The sequence below is a fragment of the Astatotilapia calliptera genome, chromosome 5, assembly GCF_964374335.1.
Source record: "Astatotilapia calliptera chromosome 5, fAstCal68.1, whole genome shotgun sequence".
Lineage (NCBI taxonomy): Eukaryota > Metazoa > Chordata > Actinopteri > Cichliformes > Cichlidae > Astatotilapia > Astatotilapia calliptera.
This window is the reverse complement of record NC_137426.1, coordinates 20,843,617-20,858,190: the sequence shown is the minus strand read 5'-3', so window position 1 is coordinate 20,858,190 and position 14,574 is coordinate 20,843,617. Positions and strand designations below refer to the sequence as shown.

The window sequence follows — 14,574 nt, the reverse complement described above, 5'->3', positions numbered from 1 at the left end:
ACCCAATCACATGCACTCTGATCTCATTCCACCTCTCCCTCTTCATCTCCGTCTCTACCAACAGGAAACTGGGACAAGGAATGCCAGTCCTTCATCCACAGTCGAGCTTCCTGTACTTCTCTTACACGCAACTGTTTGAGATACATAGCAACACAGAGCTGCCGGTGCTGCTGGTGGTGCTAAGAGCCTTTGAAACAATTTTCATCACAGCAATCTCTGCGCTGCCTCCTATTCCCCACCTCCTTTTTTTGTTGCAGCAATAGTGTATGAGTTTGTTTAGGGAATATACTGATATAGAAAGCTATGACTGATAGCAACAACTGCAGAGCTTAGGAAAGACTGAAGCCTGTTTTATTTTGGGGACTATTGAATTTTATGTATTCGCTGTGACTAAATCAGAAGTATACGAGAAGGCTAAGGACATGCATTTGTGTGGGCTCGTCATGCTCTGTACCACAGCGTATGGAAAGTAATGACTGAGTCACATTGTTGTTATGATTACCATTATGAAAGTAAACATATTGATTAGAATATAAAAGCTAAATTGTTTTTGTTATCTATTTTCCTTAGTATTTGAGCACTCTGTTGTGTGTCAAAACCTTCCCGACAAGCCCTCTAAAAGAATATACAGTGCCTCAAATAATTTATAATACAAATTCTAAGCTGAGAAAAATAGGACATGGAGGATGAGTCTGAGTGTTAAGGTGAACATTAATTAATTACATTACCATTACATTAATGGAACAGAGTGCTGTTATCATTGATTGTTGACGTGCAAACATGTTAAAGTCAATCCTCTAAACTTAACTCCAGTCTTAAGACTGTGTGTAGTAACTAAAGCCACAGGATGAGACTTTCTGCCTCACTTTCGAGTGGAAGTTGGGGCCTCTGTGCAAACCCGGCCCAGTCAGCCCAACAACCCTGTGTGAAATGTGACACAACCCTGGGTTCTCCTTTAAGACATTCCTTTTATGTCTGTGTGCATTACATTGTGTGCAAGTGTGTGAGTGTAAACCTTCTCTGTGCGTGCGGGGTGGGGGGGGTCAGGCCTCCATTTTTACCAGGGCGTCTGCAGCAGCTGTCCCCTGGCATGTCAGCGGGAGCGGCACAGTAGTGATACCAGGTCAGAAGCGAACTGAGGCTGCTGCGCGCAGGTTGATTAAAGGTTTATCTTCACTTTCTTCATCCAGGACCTGCAGCCCGACCATGGCGGATCAGTACCAGTACAACACTAATGAGGAGAAGTTTGTGAAGGACAGCCACACCAAAGAGATAGATCTAATTAACAGAGATCCCAAGCAGATCAACGAGGACGTGGTGAAGGTTTGTGCAGCATGGACACGACACCCTGCCATTAACAGCTTTAAGAATCTGTCACCTGCTTTTGCATGTATGGAAATGTGGATTTTTTTTAAGTGGTTGCTGGAAAAAAAAGAAGTGATAACATATGAGTGTAACGGCAAAAAAAAAAAAATAGACCAAGAGCTATTCCTGTTGCTTGTGCAGAACGCAAAGTTTATTTTAGGAAAGGGGCAGGACAGCCTGAAACTGATACACTGTGCCACGATGTGTTATTTAAGTTACTGTTTATACTGTGATTGTTGCCATGTGTTCACCACAAAATCCTTTATGTAAGGACAGAACCCACCATACTTTAGATTATATATTGTTTGACTTAAGGTAAACATTTAAACAATGAGGATTGTGATTGTGTGTAGTGTGTAAGCTCATGACTGATTTACAGGCTTGCTTTTGTCAGTTTTCAGAAAATTATACAACAGTAACTCATAATAACTGAAATATTTATCAAACTGTAAGGGCTATCTCTGATCCATTTACTCCTGCATAGATAGTACTTTTATTGATGAATTAGCACTTATAATGTAATCCAATTCTTTGCTAACACTTCATATTCTTTGCTTTTTCATTAAACCAAAATGATTTATGATCCATGAAAACGCTATCCTTCAATTAGTCACAGAATCCTTCAGAGGATTTGACAGCTTATGTATGAACCACGTGCGTGTTAGGTTTTTCTAAAATTACACTGCTTTTTGCTTTACATATGCCTCTAATAGTACTCTAATGCCTGAAATGGCCCAGACCATGCAGAAAAATATAGAACAGCAGTGCATTCATTCATTCATTTGTTCATTCAAAGTATAATCTCACCCCACTATCTCTGCGGAAAACAGCCTTTTTACTCCCAAATTGATCATAACCAATGTTCTGGAAGCAAAGAAAATGCTTTAGATGTGGACATGATCACTTTCTAGCTTGAATAACATTTCATCACTGAGCCTGAGCTGAAAAAGCAGCCTACCAAGACTGCACTTTAGAAAACTAAAAACCAAATCAGACCAATGTAAAATAGCTCTCATGAATTTTACACGAGTTTATCTTCGGTTTGTGCTGCAATAAAGCTTTTAGAATTATTACGATGCTGCATTAAACACACTCCTCAGTTTTTCTCTGTTTGAAAGGCACAAAGTGCTACAAACAGTTATTTTCTCTGCATGCGCCAACACTGCAGCTTTCTGAGGCATATGATTACTAATTATTAAGCATGTCATTGCCATGTGCGTGACGCTTGCTCTGAAAGCGTTGTTCTCTTGTGTATCGGTATTAATGAATGGCTTTTTAAAATGTCTTATTAGGTGGAGTTTGAGGATGTCATTGCAGAGCCTGATGGTACACACAGCCTGGATGGGGTGTGGAAGCTCAGCTACACCACTTTCACTGTTTCCAAATACTGGTGCTACCGCGTTTTGTCTGCTGTCTTTGGTATCCCCGTGGCCCTGCTCTGGGGCTTCCTGTTTGCCTGCATCTCCTTCTGCCACATCTGGGCTGTGGTGCCCTGCATCAAGAGCTGCCTGATTGAGTCGCAGTGCGTGAGCCGCATCTACTCCCTTTGCATCCAGACCTTCTGCGATCCCTTCTTTGAAGCCTTGGGCAAGATCTTCAGCAGTGTTCGCGTGGCACTGCGCAAAGAAGTCTAAGAACTCCTGCAGTAGTGTTTGTAGCGTGATCGGATGAAGCGTAGTATCTTTTTATACACCAGAAGACCAGACTTGGCATCTTGCTTGCTGCCTAATACTCTTCCTCCACCTTGACATGACATGTTGTTCCCCACCCTCCCAGTGTCTGACTCATCGATCTGAATCCTGACATGCCCACTGTGGGTTGTGCCAGCAGAAGTTCTGTGACAGCTGAAGCAGGCAGTGTGGTTCTCCGACAGCTCTGGCACTTCTGGAGAAAGGCCCTATCTAGATTCGATCGCCATCATGTATTATTTGTTACACAAAATGCTCGGACAATGTCTACTGGTTCACTGCACATGAAACGAACTTCACGACACTGCTGTAACCTGAGGATGCTGCTGCTTTATTGAATCGCATTTGGCCATCTTAAAATTGATGCTGTATGATCCTGCATCTGGAATTGTTTCACTTGAATTAAATGAATGTATCTTATTGTTAATACTTTAACGTGAGTGAAAGAATTTATCTTTGTCTGATCCGGTTTCTTTGTGTATTCTGATGTAATTTCCCCCTAATTTCTGATTAGTGTACAAAACATAGTAGTCGTTTTGAAGACTTACAAATGCATACATGTGTCGAACAGACACTTCCTCTATTCAAAGTGTGATGAGGTGAATAATAAAAATGCTTATTTGCGTATTTTAGTCAATTCTAAACATATATGTTGGAGTGAAGTAAAATTTCTTTGTGAGATCTGTGTTAATTTTTCACAGTGTTTTTCTTTTCTGGTTTTTTCTTTTCTTTTTTTTTTAGACCTGCAGTCTGAGAAGCAAAAACATTACAAAAATACCTTAAACTGGACAGAAAATCGTTTTGCTGACTATGTTGCACCAGAGTTTGAGTGTATTGTGTGCATTTTTCAAAACCTTCTGAGAGGCGTCAGAAAATATCTGAGCCTAACATCTGTTTCACTGATACTGTCCTTCTGGAAGAGGTGACCTGTGACCTGTGACCCACCAGAGGTTGCTGTTGTGTATCTTTCATGTGCTTTTCTTTTGTGTCTGAGATCCACGATCAATAATTCATTGTCACCACACTCATTTCTTCTTAGCTATAAACCACTTTTGTATAGTCCACATACTATAATACTGAGAAATAGCAGACTCTTCAAGACATTATCACACTGTTTAATGCCTTATGTAGTTATGCAACCACATTTTATTAAAACAAAAAGGCTTTAATCACTTTCATTTTACTAGAATGATGCTCTTAATTTGTAAGACTTAATTAGGTTAAGCTCTCATCACACATTTTAATAACCAAGACACACATTTTAAACTCACAGACTTTAGTAAACATATGTTTACTGCAAGATTAAACCTTTTCACAGATTTTTACAATTCTCACACTGAATTGTCAGGTTGAATCCACTGGAAAGCAGATTAAAAGGAAATGCAGGGCTTTATTTTCAAAAACAAATTTTCAGTTTCATGAGCACAAAATTAATGCTGCTGAATCACTGGAAAAAAGGGCAGTTAGCAAGTAAAGTATAAAATATAAATACTCATTTTCTAAGTTTTTCATTTACATATTTTTTCTGCCTTTTGTGAAACATAAATTAAAAAAGCAGAATCACACACACTGATTGGCCTCCATATTTATTTTTAATTAATGTACCCATAAAGTACTTGTGAATGAGCAGTTATTGATGTGGTCAATAACCGCTCATTTATGAGTCATTTAATAATAATGGTTCCATTAGTGGCTTTAAACATTAGCACAGTAACAAGGCTACGAATGACTGAATCCATACATATGTATACCTGTTTAATAGAAAGATTGGCCTTTGCATTAGGTACACCTTGCTAGTACATGTTAGATTGCTTTTTGCCTTCAGAACTGCAGTAATGGTTTGTGGCACAGTTTCAGCAAGGTGCTGAATCATTCCTTGGAGATTTTGCTCCACATTGACATGATAGCATCACACAGCTGCTGCAGATTTGCTGGCTGCGCATTCATGATGAAAATCTCTCATTCCATCATATCTCTAAGGTGCTCTACTGCACTGCGATTTGGTGACTGTGGAGGCCATTTGAGTACAGTGAACTCATTGTCATGGTCAAGAAACCAGTTTGAGATGAGTTGAACTTGTGCCATGGTGCATTATCCTGCTGGAAGCAGTCATCAGCAGATGGATAACTGTGGTCATAAAGTGATACGGTTGGCAGCAATACTCGGGTAACTTTTGGGGGGGAGAGAGTGTCAACAAAATGACCACCAGCCACTTATTCTGTTTCACTATATGCCACTCGTGACACTCTTAATTTCCCAATAAGTTGGGGATAAATAAAATGATTGGAATCTGAATCCGTCACAATCATCAGAGCAAACAATGTTTTTTCCAATCTTCCATTGTGCAATTTTGGTGGGTCGGTGTAAACTGTAGCCTCGATTTCCTGTTCTTGGATGACAGGAGTGGCATCTACAGTAGTATGATCTTCTTCTTCATCCTGATGCTCGGTTCCAACTCCAGCAGGTTGTCTTGATCAAATCCACATGCCTAAATACATTGAATTGCTGCCATGTGATTAATTGATTCAATATTTGCATTAATGAGCATTTGAACAGTTGTACCTGAAAAAGTGGCCAATTAGTGTTCAAGGTAAATATTAGCCTACTCAAATCCATCATTTTGACTCTTCAAGATTAAATCTAAAGCTTGGCTCGATCAGTATAAGGCAGCTGAATAATAATGAAGCTCGCCTTTTACACATCTGAGGGATGTTGCTGTACTTTCAGTATTATTTATTCATATTTAATTATAATATTCATTGTATCATACAGTTTTGGCTTTTCATTCAAGTCCCTTCTGACTACCAGTATTGATAACCATTGTGCTGCAATTAACAAATCCAGACTGTCAACACGTCAGAGTTATTTAGTCACAGCTTGTTTTATTTTCATGTCATGCAGCAACTGTTGCCTTCAGGTATCTGACAGAAACATGAGTCATTCATTAGTGTATAAAGTCTCAACCAGGTCAGGTCTCAACCCTATACTGAATTTTGGGGCTGAAACAGGATGTTCCCAACTTGAATGTTATGCCAAGAATCTTTTTAGACTCCTTTCAGGAGGCGAAAGGAAAACTAACCAGCTGTGTTTAAATAATTTTATCATAAGTGTATTTTTGGTTGCTTTCATTCTTTATTTTTTAATATGTTTTTTGAAAATATTTACCAGTGACAGGCATCTCACATCTAACAAGAACTCAAGTAACATTTTACATGTTTTACAGGTATGCAGTCCACTGAAAATGTGACAAAATGAACAATGTGGTGCGCAGTATTTACAACAGAAGAACAATTTCATCATAACACAACATGACAAGTAGGATCCAGAAGCTCTGCTGGTGACACTAACTGAACCCATGCTGTGGCTGACGGCGCTTAGAAGCTTTGTAAAGACTGTACTTTTTCTGCATTGCAAACATATACTGTACATCTAAAATGAAAAGTGTAAGAAGAAAATACAACAAAAAATCAGCTGAAGATACAGCTTAGTCTGTGATTATCTCTCTGTGAGTTTTAAAGAGCAACGCTTTACCCCCTAGGAATACTCAGCTGAAGATTTCCTTTTATCACAATTCTTTTCCCACTTCACTCTGATATAAAACAGAAAAAAAATTAAGACTTTTGTTGTCTTCCCACTTCTAAACATCAAGCATCAGTGAGGAGGCATTAAAGAAATCAAACTGCTGGATATTTTATGGTCGACAGCACGTAGTGAAAGGCTGAGGGCACAGCGCAAGGAGGGGAATGGAGGGCCCGGGGCTTATGTGGTAGAAGTCTGTGTGATGCTCCTCTGACTGCTAGTGCTCTTAATGGCAAAGGTTGAAGAGTTGCTCTTGTGACTGGAGTTAAAGTCACGCTCACAGTGGCACTGGGATGACTTGAGGTAGCGGGTGGAACAGCAAAGAAGATTCTGCCTAAGATCCTGGAACAGATGCCCGGCAAAGCACATATAGATCCAGGGGTTGCAGCAGCTGTTGAGGCTGGCCAGCAGCATGGAGATAATGAAGGGCATGGCTGCGTGTGGGGAGAGAGAAAAGTTACAAAGATGAAAGATTTATGCCAAGTCTGGACTGAAAGGCAGCTTGTTTACTCTGTGAAATTTTGTATTCTAGCAAATAAGATGCTGTTGACTGGCTGACAGTGCGGTACAGCTGTCTTTATCCCAGTAGAGTTTTTTCACAGTGGATATTTTCATGTCTCACAAAAGCCTATGAGGTACCGTGTTACACTGATATTGACCATAACTGTGTGATATTTAAAATAAATATTGATATCATGTTCAATTCTATTCTATTCTTTTTATAGTGTGACAAATCACAAAAACAATCACTTCAAGGCACTTTATATCGTAAGATAAAGCCCCTGCAATAATAGAGAAAAAAGCACAACAATCAGACACTATGAGCAAGTACGTGGCGACAGTGGGAAGGAAAAACTCCCTTTCAACAAGAAGAAATCAACAGAACAAGACTCAGGGGGGACAGTCAGCTGGAGGTGAGGATGTGTTGATAATATTGAAATATCTGCATTTTTTCTTCTTGAAATCTTTTGTGCATTTTCCTTCATATCATCATATTATGAGTTTAATTCATTTGCTAAAACAAACAAACAAACTTACAAACTGAAAGATACTTTTTTTTATAATAAAGTTAATGATGGGGTAAAAAATTTGATATGATGACAGCCACAGACTAAACCAACCTGCAGTCATCTGTAATTTTTGCTTGGCTTCCTTTAAAAAATAAAAATAAAATTGCTTGTGCCGACACATTTAACATATTCCTGGAGATGCATTCCTGCTGAAAACAGCTCCTGTTTCAGGATGCTGGCAGAGTGAGAAGGGGGAATATACAACACAAAGAATTGAAATGGTGAATTATTTAAAGAAGAAAAGTGATGACTTTCTGAAACAAAGGGAATTCCTGCAAAGAGGAACAGTTAGAATAAGAGAAGTGAAAATGGCTCCCCTGCAGTGTCATTATGATACCTTACACTAAGTAATCTGCAGAAGCGTGCAAAATGAAGTTTACACCTTTCACATGACATTTAACAAATGTATGGAATATATATAATTACTTTACACCCTGTATTTAACCTTATCTCACTGATTGCTGATCTTTTCTTCAGTGTGTTTATGCTCCTCCCATTTTCATGTTGTCTTTAATGACAATTTCTAAGCTTGAAAGAAAGAAAAAAATCAATGTAAATGCTCTTTGGAAGGGTGTGAAAGTCACATGCATGATTAAAGGTAGCCATTAAGGGCTGGATTTATGACTCAAAGAACTCCTTTTAGAGGGTCATGGATGTTACGATTTGAGCAATAGTGTGTGAAACAGCCAGAGCATAATATCAGCTGGAGCAGTTTTCAGACATTTATTATCAGAGCAGTGAGAGCACGGCCTGCACTGATGCTGAATAATATCAGGAACTACTCCCAAAAAGGCTTTAATAAATTAGCTCCTGGTGTCTTTCACAAGGAAATAATAAATCACTCAGCAAATGAAAAGAATAAGAAGCATCATCTCCTGGGTGGTACATCTGTCTGGCTGCCACAACTGATAATAGCCTTCTCAGCAATTCATTACTGAGATGACCTAATGCTGAGTCTTTTTTCCTGTGGGCAAACAAACATCAGCAGTAATCTCATTTTGATTATTACAATATGTGATATTTATGAGTAAATTGCATTTTTCTCTTCACATCTTGTCCTTTAAAAAGTGTAACACTTGGAGATTGAACAATGGGGCTTTGTGTTCCTCAAGCTCTTAATCAATAGTATATAGAGTGTGAGCCGGTGTCTGAGGGCAGCAGGCTCAGTGGGGAGATGTTTGTGTTAAATTTTCTTTCTGGTTTTTTTGGGGGGGGTGGGGTGATTCTGTGAGTGTCTGACTCAGGCTTTAACCTTCTTCTGTTTTTGTCCTCTACATAATGAAATCTGTCTGGCTGTTAAATGTGAAATCACAGATGCTGCTGATGTCCTTCTAGCAAACCTGAGAGGAATGGGACATTTTAGTATCCTATGACATTTCCAGAAATAGCCTTGATAAGCCTAACCAGGTGCTAAAAATGGTCAAATTCTCATCTGTGAAAGGTCCTGTCTCCTTAACATGAATAATAACGCTGACATCTCAGTAGTTTGGGAGGAATTTGGAAAAAGACTGACTAGCTTTGAGGACATATTCATACACTAAATGTGTGTATGCTGCACAACCATATACAGCATACAAATGCTTTGTTCAAATGACAGCAAGGGAATACTTTGGTTTCTTTGCAAGCTAAGCGAGAGAAGATGGATATCACTGTGCTGTCTGCACTGGAGCTGCTTTGCTGAACGTAGTCTAAGGAGCTTGGAAAGAAAAGCGACTGGATTTCGTCAAGTTTCTTGAACACGTTTCACCTCTCATCTGAGAAGCTTCTTCAGTTACAAGACCAAATGGTGGAGAGTCCCAAATTTTAAGCCTTAGTCGGAGTTGTTCCTTAATAAGACATCCCCTCTGTTCAAAGATAGTCGTTCACAGTGGACATAAATGGCTTCTTTTACTCCTCTTTCAAACCATCTCTGTCCAAAATGTGAAAAATAGCATCCTTGAAAGAGTGACCTTTGTCCTTTAGATACAGATGTACAGCTGAGTCTTGTCCTGTTGAGGTGGCTCTTCTATGTCGTGCCATGCATTTATGGAGAGGCTGTTTGGTTTCTCTAATGTAGAGGTCTGAGCACTCCACGCTGCACTGCACAGAATCCACTACATTGTTTAGCTTGTTTGGGAGTTTTGTCCTTGGGATGAGCCAGTTTTGTCTGAGTGTGTGGCTGGATCGGAAGTGCACTGGGATGTTGTGTTTGGAGAAGATTCTCCTGAGTTTCTCTTGATAAACCTGCTTCATAAGGCATGACAATGTTGTTGGCTCATGTGATGAGGCAAATGATTCAACGACCCTCTTAAGGGACACTCCCACTAGGGCTTAAATACCTGGGACTCTCCATAATTTGGTCTTAGAACTGAAGAAGCTTCTCAAATGAGACGTGAAACATCTACAAGAAACTTAGGGAAGTCTAATCCATTGTATGATCCTTACTAATCGTCCAGTGTAATACAAAGCACAATCTGTCATCTCCTTGTATCCCAACCAAATATTAGATTAAAGAAATTAATGATTAAACCATTTGAAAACTGACAACCATTTGCTGATTCTTTTTAAAACATATATTAAATGAACTGACTCTTCCTGTTGTTTCTTAAGCAGTCTGGTCTGGGTTAACGTAAAAATTTTTTATTATGACTTAAAGGAAAAGTGTATCTGCACACGCACACATGGATGGCATTCCTGTCTGCCTTTTGTGCATGAACACTGGCGTGTGTCACTGCCAGTTCTGCCCTTTCTGAGTGCTGTTCACTTTCAATCATCAACCTGTACTGATGGAGCCTTCTGCAAAAGAAAATAAATGAATCACTTCATTTTCCATTCACAGGATCAAGCACTCTTTTCTCGCTTCTCTGACGCTGACTACGGTGCCCTTACACCAATTAGCCTTTTCAGCAAACTATCGAGCAATAAGCCTCTTATTTTAAAACTTAAGTGTAAGTATAAACATCTGGTGTGAACAATGAAGCTTAAGGAAGTTCCGGTCAGCCGAACCCTTTAATGCAAACCCACAGAAGCAGAAGAACAGAAAGAACCGTAACACCAGAGAATGTGTCCCATTTACTAAGGGGGGCATCATGACAGTTTCTTTTATCTTATTGTGCTGTGTGGAAAAGGACACATTTTTCATGGTCACTAAAGAACACATGATTTAGTGACAAAAAACAAACAAACAGATTTTGCAATGCCCTTTGGCTGTTTATTTTTACTCACAATGAGATGCAAGCACATTATTTTGCAACTCTCTCGGGTTAATGGCTGAAATTTAATTTCCTTAATCACCAAGGTGATAGATATGTGCTTTTAATCTTTTCTGCTTAAAGAATGTCGCTCAGATGTGCAAATGTATTGTGACTCGTTAAAGCTTATGATGTTGAGTGGGTGTGGACACAGTCCCGCAGATCCATACACACTGAGACCAAATACAGTAGATGGCTGTTTAGTGGCCATTGTGGCTAAATGTCAGTGTACCCCACCGGCGCAAATGAAAGCTGCTGAGCGCGTGGTGGTGCACACTAATTTGGTTAATGATTAGCAATCACTCAGTCTCTGCAGTGCAGGGAGGCTCAAAAGAAACTTGAAAAACTCTGCTTTGCCCTGATGTTTCTAACCGCAAAAACGTGTATTATGAGATGAGAAAACATTACTGAAAACAGTAGAATGAATTCACTGGTTTCCTGCCTAGAATGTGCCAGTCACAGGATGGCAATACACATTTAAACCTTTTAATTACGTACTCCCAGGTGCATCAGTGGTAATGATATTAATGGTAATTTTGTTAAAATCACGTGAATATCTCACATTGGCTTTGCGCTTCCAAACGTTTATGTGAAACTCTTTCCTCGTTTTTGACTACGATGACCTGGATGACTGAGAACCTTCACAGACATCTTTCCTCGTTTTGTTTTCTTTGCGTTTGTTTCACCGTAAGACCTCTACCCAGTCTTTACCCCAACCTGTACAGTTTGCCGTTCTAGTAAAAACAGAACCAGGTTTTCTTTGAGTCATTATAAAACGTAAGGCACGAAGCACCCGAGCACGCACGGCTTAAATTGTGTTTTCTTTCTCAGTCTGTTTCAACTAACTCGAGCTCTGGTGCACAAATTAACGAGGAACAGATTAAAAATAAATAAATAAATAAATATATTTTATTGTCATTTGTAAATACTGTGTGGATGGTGCGTAAAGGAGTGATGGGAATAGCATGTTTTAAATTAATGTAAGTGCGTAAGGACGCGTGGAGCACGATATCCTTTGCGCACTGCCGCGCACTTGGCATATTATTAAACTTAAACATTGATCCTACCCTCACGGGGGGCTGCTGGATCCCACGCAGACCACATCTGAACTGAGAAAAAGGGGGTCCAGCAGACGATGTAAGCCACCACGATCACAAAAGTCATCTTCACTGTCGTGATCTTCGCCTTGGAGATGAGCTTTACGCTGCTTACACGGGCCAGTGTGTTGCTTTTGGTGGTTTTAGGCGTCAGGTTTATGCACTGCTCCCGTCTGGTTTTCAGTTTAAAGTTTTGCCATATTTTAAAGCTTATTAACCCATAACAAATGCTCAGTATGGCCACTGGAATTATGTATATGGTAAGGCTGATCCATGTGATGTAAGCTTTGGCTCCCCAAGGTTTCACGAAGTCGCCCCAGCAGTCATACACCCCTGACCCGGCCGAGCCAACCTCCCTCAGGGAAAAGATGAACATCTGGGGGATACTGAAGAGCAGACTCAGGATCCAGGAAAATATGACATATAAACGGTCTTTTCTCCTGTGCAAAGAACGGAGGGGCTGACAAATTGCCAAACACCTGTCTATAGACATCAAAACTAACATATAAGTGGAGGCGAACATCCCAACGACCTGCAGGTATTTCACCAACCGGCACAAGATGTCTGGTCCATAGAACCGAAATGTAATGTCCCAGATAAGTTGAGGGAGAACTTGAAATATCGCCACAACCAGATCGGCGATGCTCAGGTGTTTCATAAAATAATACATACGAGACTGGCTGTGTTTGGTTGTGTGGATAGCCAACAGGACGCACAGGTTACCCGCGAGCGCCAGAAAGAGGACCAAGGCGAGCACAGTCACCTCCACCCTCGCCACTTCTTCATTCCGCTTCAAGGGGTTTGTCTGATTCAAACCACCGGTTCCGTTAATGAGACTCGAGTTCCTCCAAGATTCATTGAATTGCCAAATGTCACTTTCATTTGAAATACTTTCCATTGCTGCAGTCTCGTCCTCCGCAGATGCGTCAGGGTTGTGCAGTCATGCAATAGCTGAAAGAGTCACCTGGAGGGTCTTTAAGTCTTCCGTGAGTCCTCACCAGTGGCAAGACATAACCCTGCTCAAAAATGTTTCCTTAATAATAAAGAAAGGAACTCGTTCTTTGAATCTCAATCACCCATACATTTCCCCCTCTGAAAGCAGGATATGAGTGTGAGAGGGAAGCAAATGTTTCCACTTATCTAAATCATATAGAACAGTTCACAAAAAGTCCATTGAAAAAGAAACGTCAGCTGAAGAAGGGAATAGTAGCGACCAACAACAGGATCTAAAATATAAGGATCTCACTGGTCAAAGTAACATCCCAAAACAAAAATCATTCTTTCTCAATTAAGAGGCTGTGGTCTTGAAAATATACATTCATCTGTTTTCAAAATTAAGATTAAGGCTTGCAAATTAAAATGTTACAGAGAGGGGCGAAAAGCTATAGAAATGGAAAGCTCCACCATGATCTGTGGTAAGAATCCGAATGACCGGCACTACAGCATAAGCCCCTATTATAAGATTCCCAGTTCAGTAAAAACAGACAACAGCCTTACTCATCACCAACACTACCACTAGGTGGCTATATGCACTATTCAGTAGTAACGTCGATGGTGTTTGCAGCTCGGAGGACCAACTCTCCTCCAGATCTGCAATAAATCACGGAGCTCATTTTATAACCAACCAGCCTCATTCATCATCATCATCATCATCAACTTTATTTATAAAGCACTTTAAAACAACCACAGCTGACACAAAGTGCTGTACATTGGAACTGTAAAATAAAATTACATGAGATATAAATAAAAAACAAATAAAAGAAGAGTGAAATCATTAATTAAATAACTACTGCATTAAAAAAGAAACTAAGTCTCACTGAGGTTAAAAGCCAAGGAATAAAAGTGGGTTTTAAGACGTGATTTTCTCATTGATGAAGATTGTTTGTTGTCAGATTTAATATCAAGAAAGCTATGAAGAAAACACTAGCTCCAAACTGAAGTCTGATATAGAAGATATATTAAGCTGTTTTCATATTTCGAAACCGCCTGGGAAGTCAGAGTGAAATATGTTTTTATTCTGCTGGAGACCTGAAGGGATCCTGACGTCAAGACACCCAGAGTCAAATTTTGGAACAGCTAGAAAAGTAAACATGTGTTTAATAAACACAAGCTCATTCACAGGCTAAATGTGAGTGCAGGCACATACGGGTGAATAACTTTAAAAAAAATTGTACCATAAAACACATTTGTATAACTTAAAATCAGAAACGTGTTGATTGTACGTATGAAATGACATTTAAAAAAGAAAAAGAAAGCAATTCATTTTTATAAGGCACGCCATAAATGGTAATAGTTTCAGTCTTGTGACATCATCTTCGCCCTTTGAAGCTGATCTGGCTATGAATGGGAGGAAATGCTGGCTGGCATATGAAATGTCTGAAGCACAAGCTGTTTAGGAGAGGCACTGAGACCTGACAAAGAGCTATTCTTAAAGGCACCTTGGTGCTCTCAGCATATGCTTTTTATTGGCCTGAATCAAAAGGCATCTTAGACCAGATGCATGACTCGGCTGCTTTAAGTTTTGGAAATGTCTTCCTGATTTTCT

The 14,574-nt window shown here is 39.7% G+C and overlaps 2 protein-coding genes across 2 annotated transcripts; one reads left to right on the top strand and one right to left on the bottom strand.

Moving 5' to 3' along the window:
• Window positions 1–1,028: 1,028 nt before the first annotated feature.
• On the top strand, window positions 1,029–3,739 carry cav3 (caveolin 3). Its single transcript, XM_026166409.2, has 2 exons — window positions 1,029–1,323; window positions 2,658–3,739. Exons 1-2 carry the CDS (start codon window positions 1,207–1,209, stop codon window positions 2,997–2,999), a joined length of 459 nt encoding a protein of 152 aa, XP_026022194.1. The 5' UTR covers window positions 1,029–1,206; the 3' UTR covers window positions 3,000–3,739.
• oxtra (oxytocin receptor a) lies at window positions 3,464–14,355 on the bottom strand. The gene is made up of 2 exons (XM_026167970.2): window positions 12,000–14,355; window positions 3,464–7,066 (listed from the first exon to the last, which is right to left on the bottom strand). Exons 1-2 carry the CDS (start codon window positions 12,925–12,927, stop codon window positions 6,813–6,815), a joined length of 1,182 nt encoding a protein of 393 aa, XP_026023755.1. The 5' UTR covers window positions 12,928–14,355; the 3' UTR covers window positions 3,464–6,812.
• Window positions 14,356–14,574: the final 219 nt, after the last annotated feature.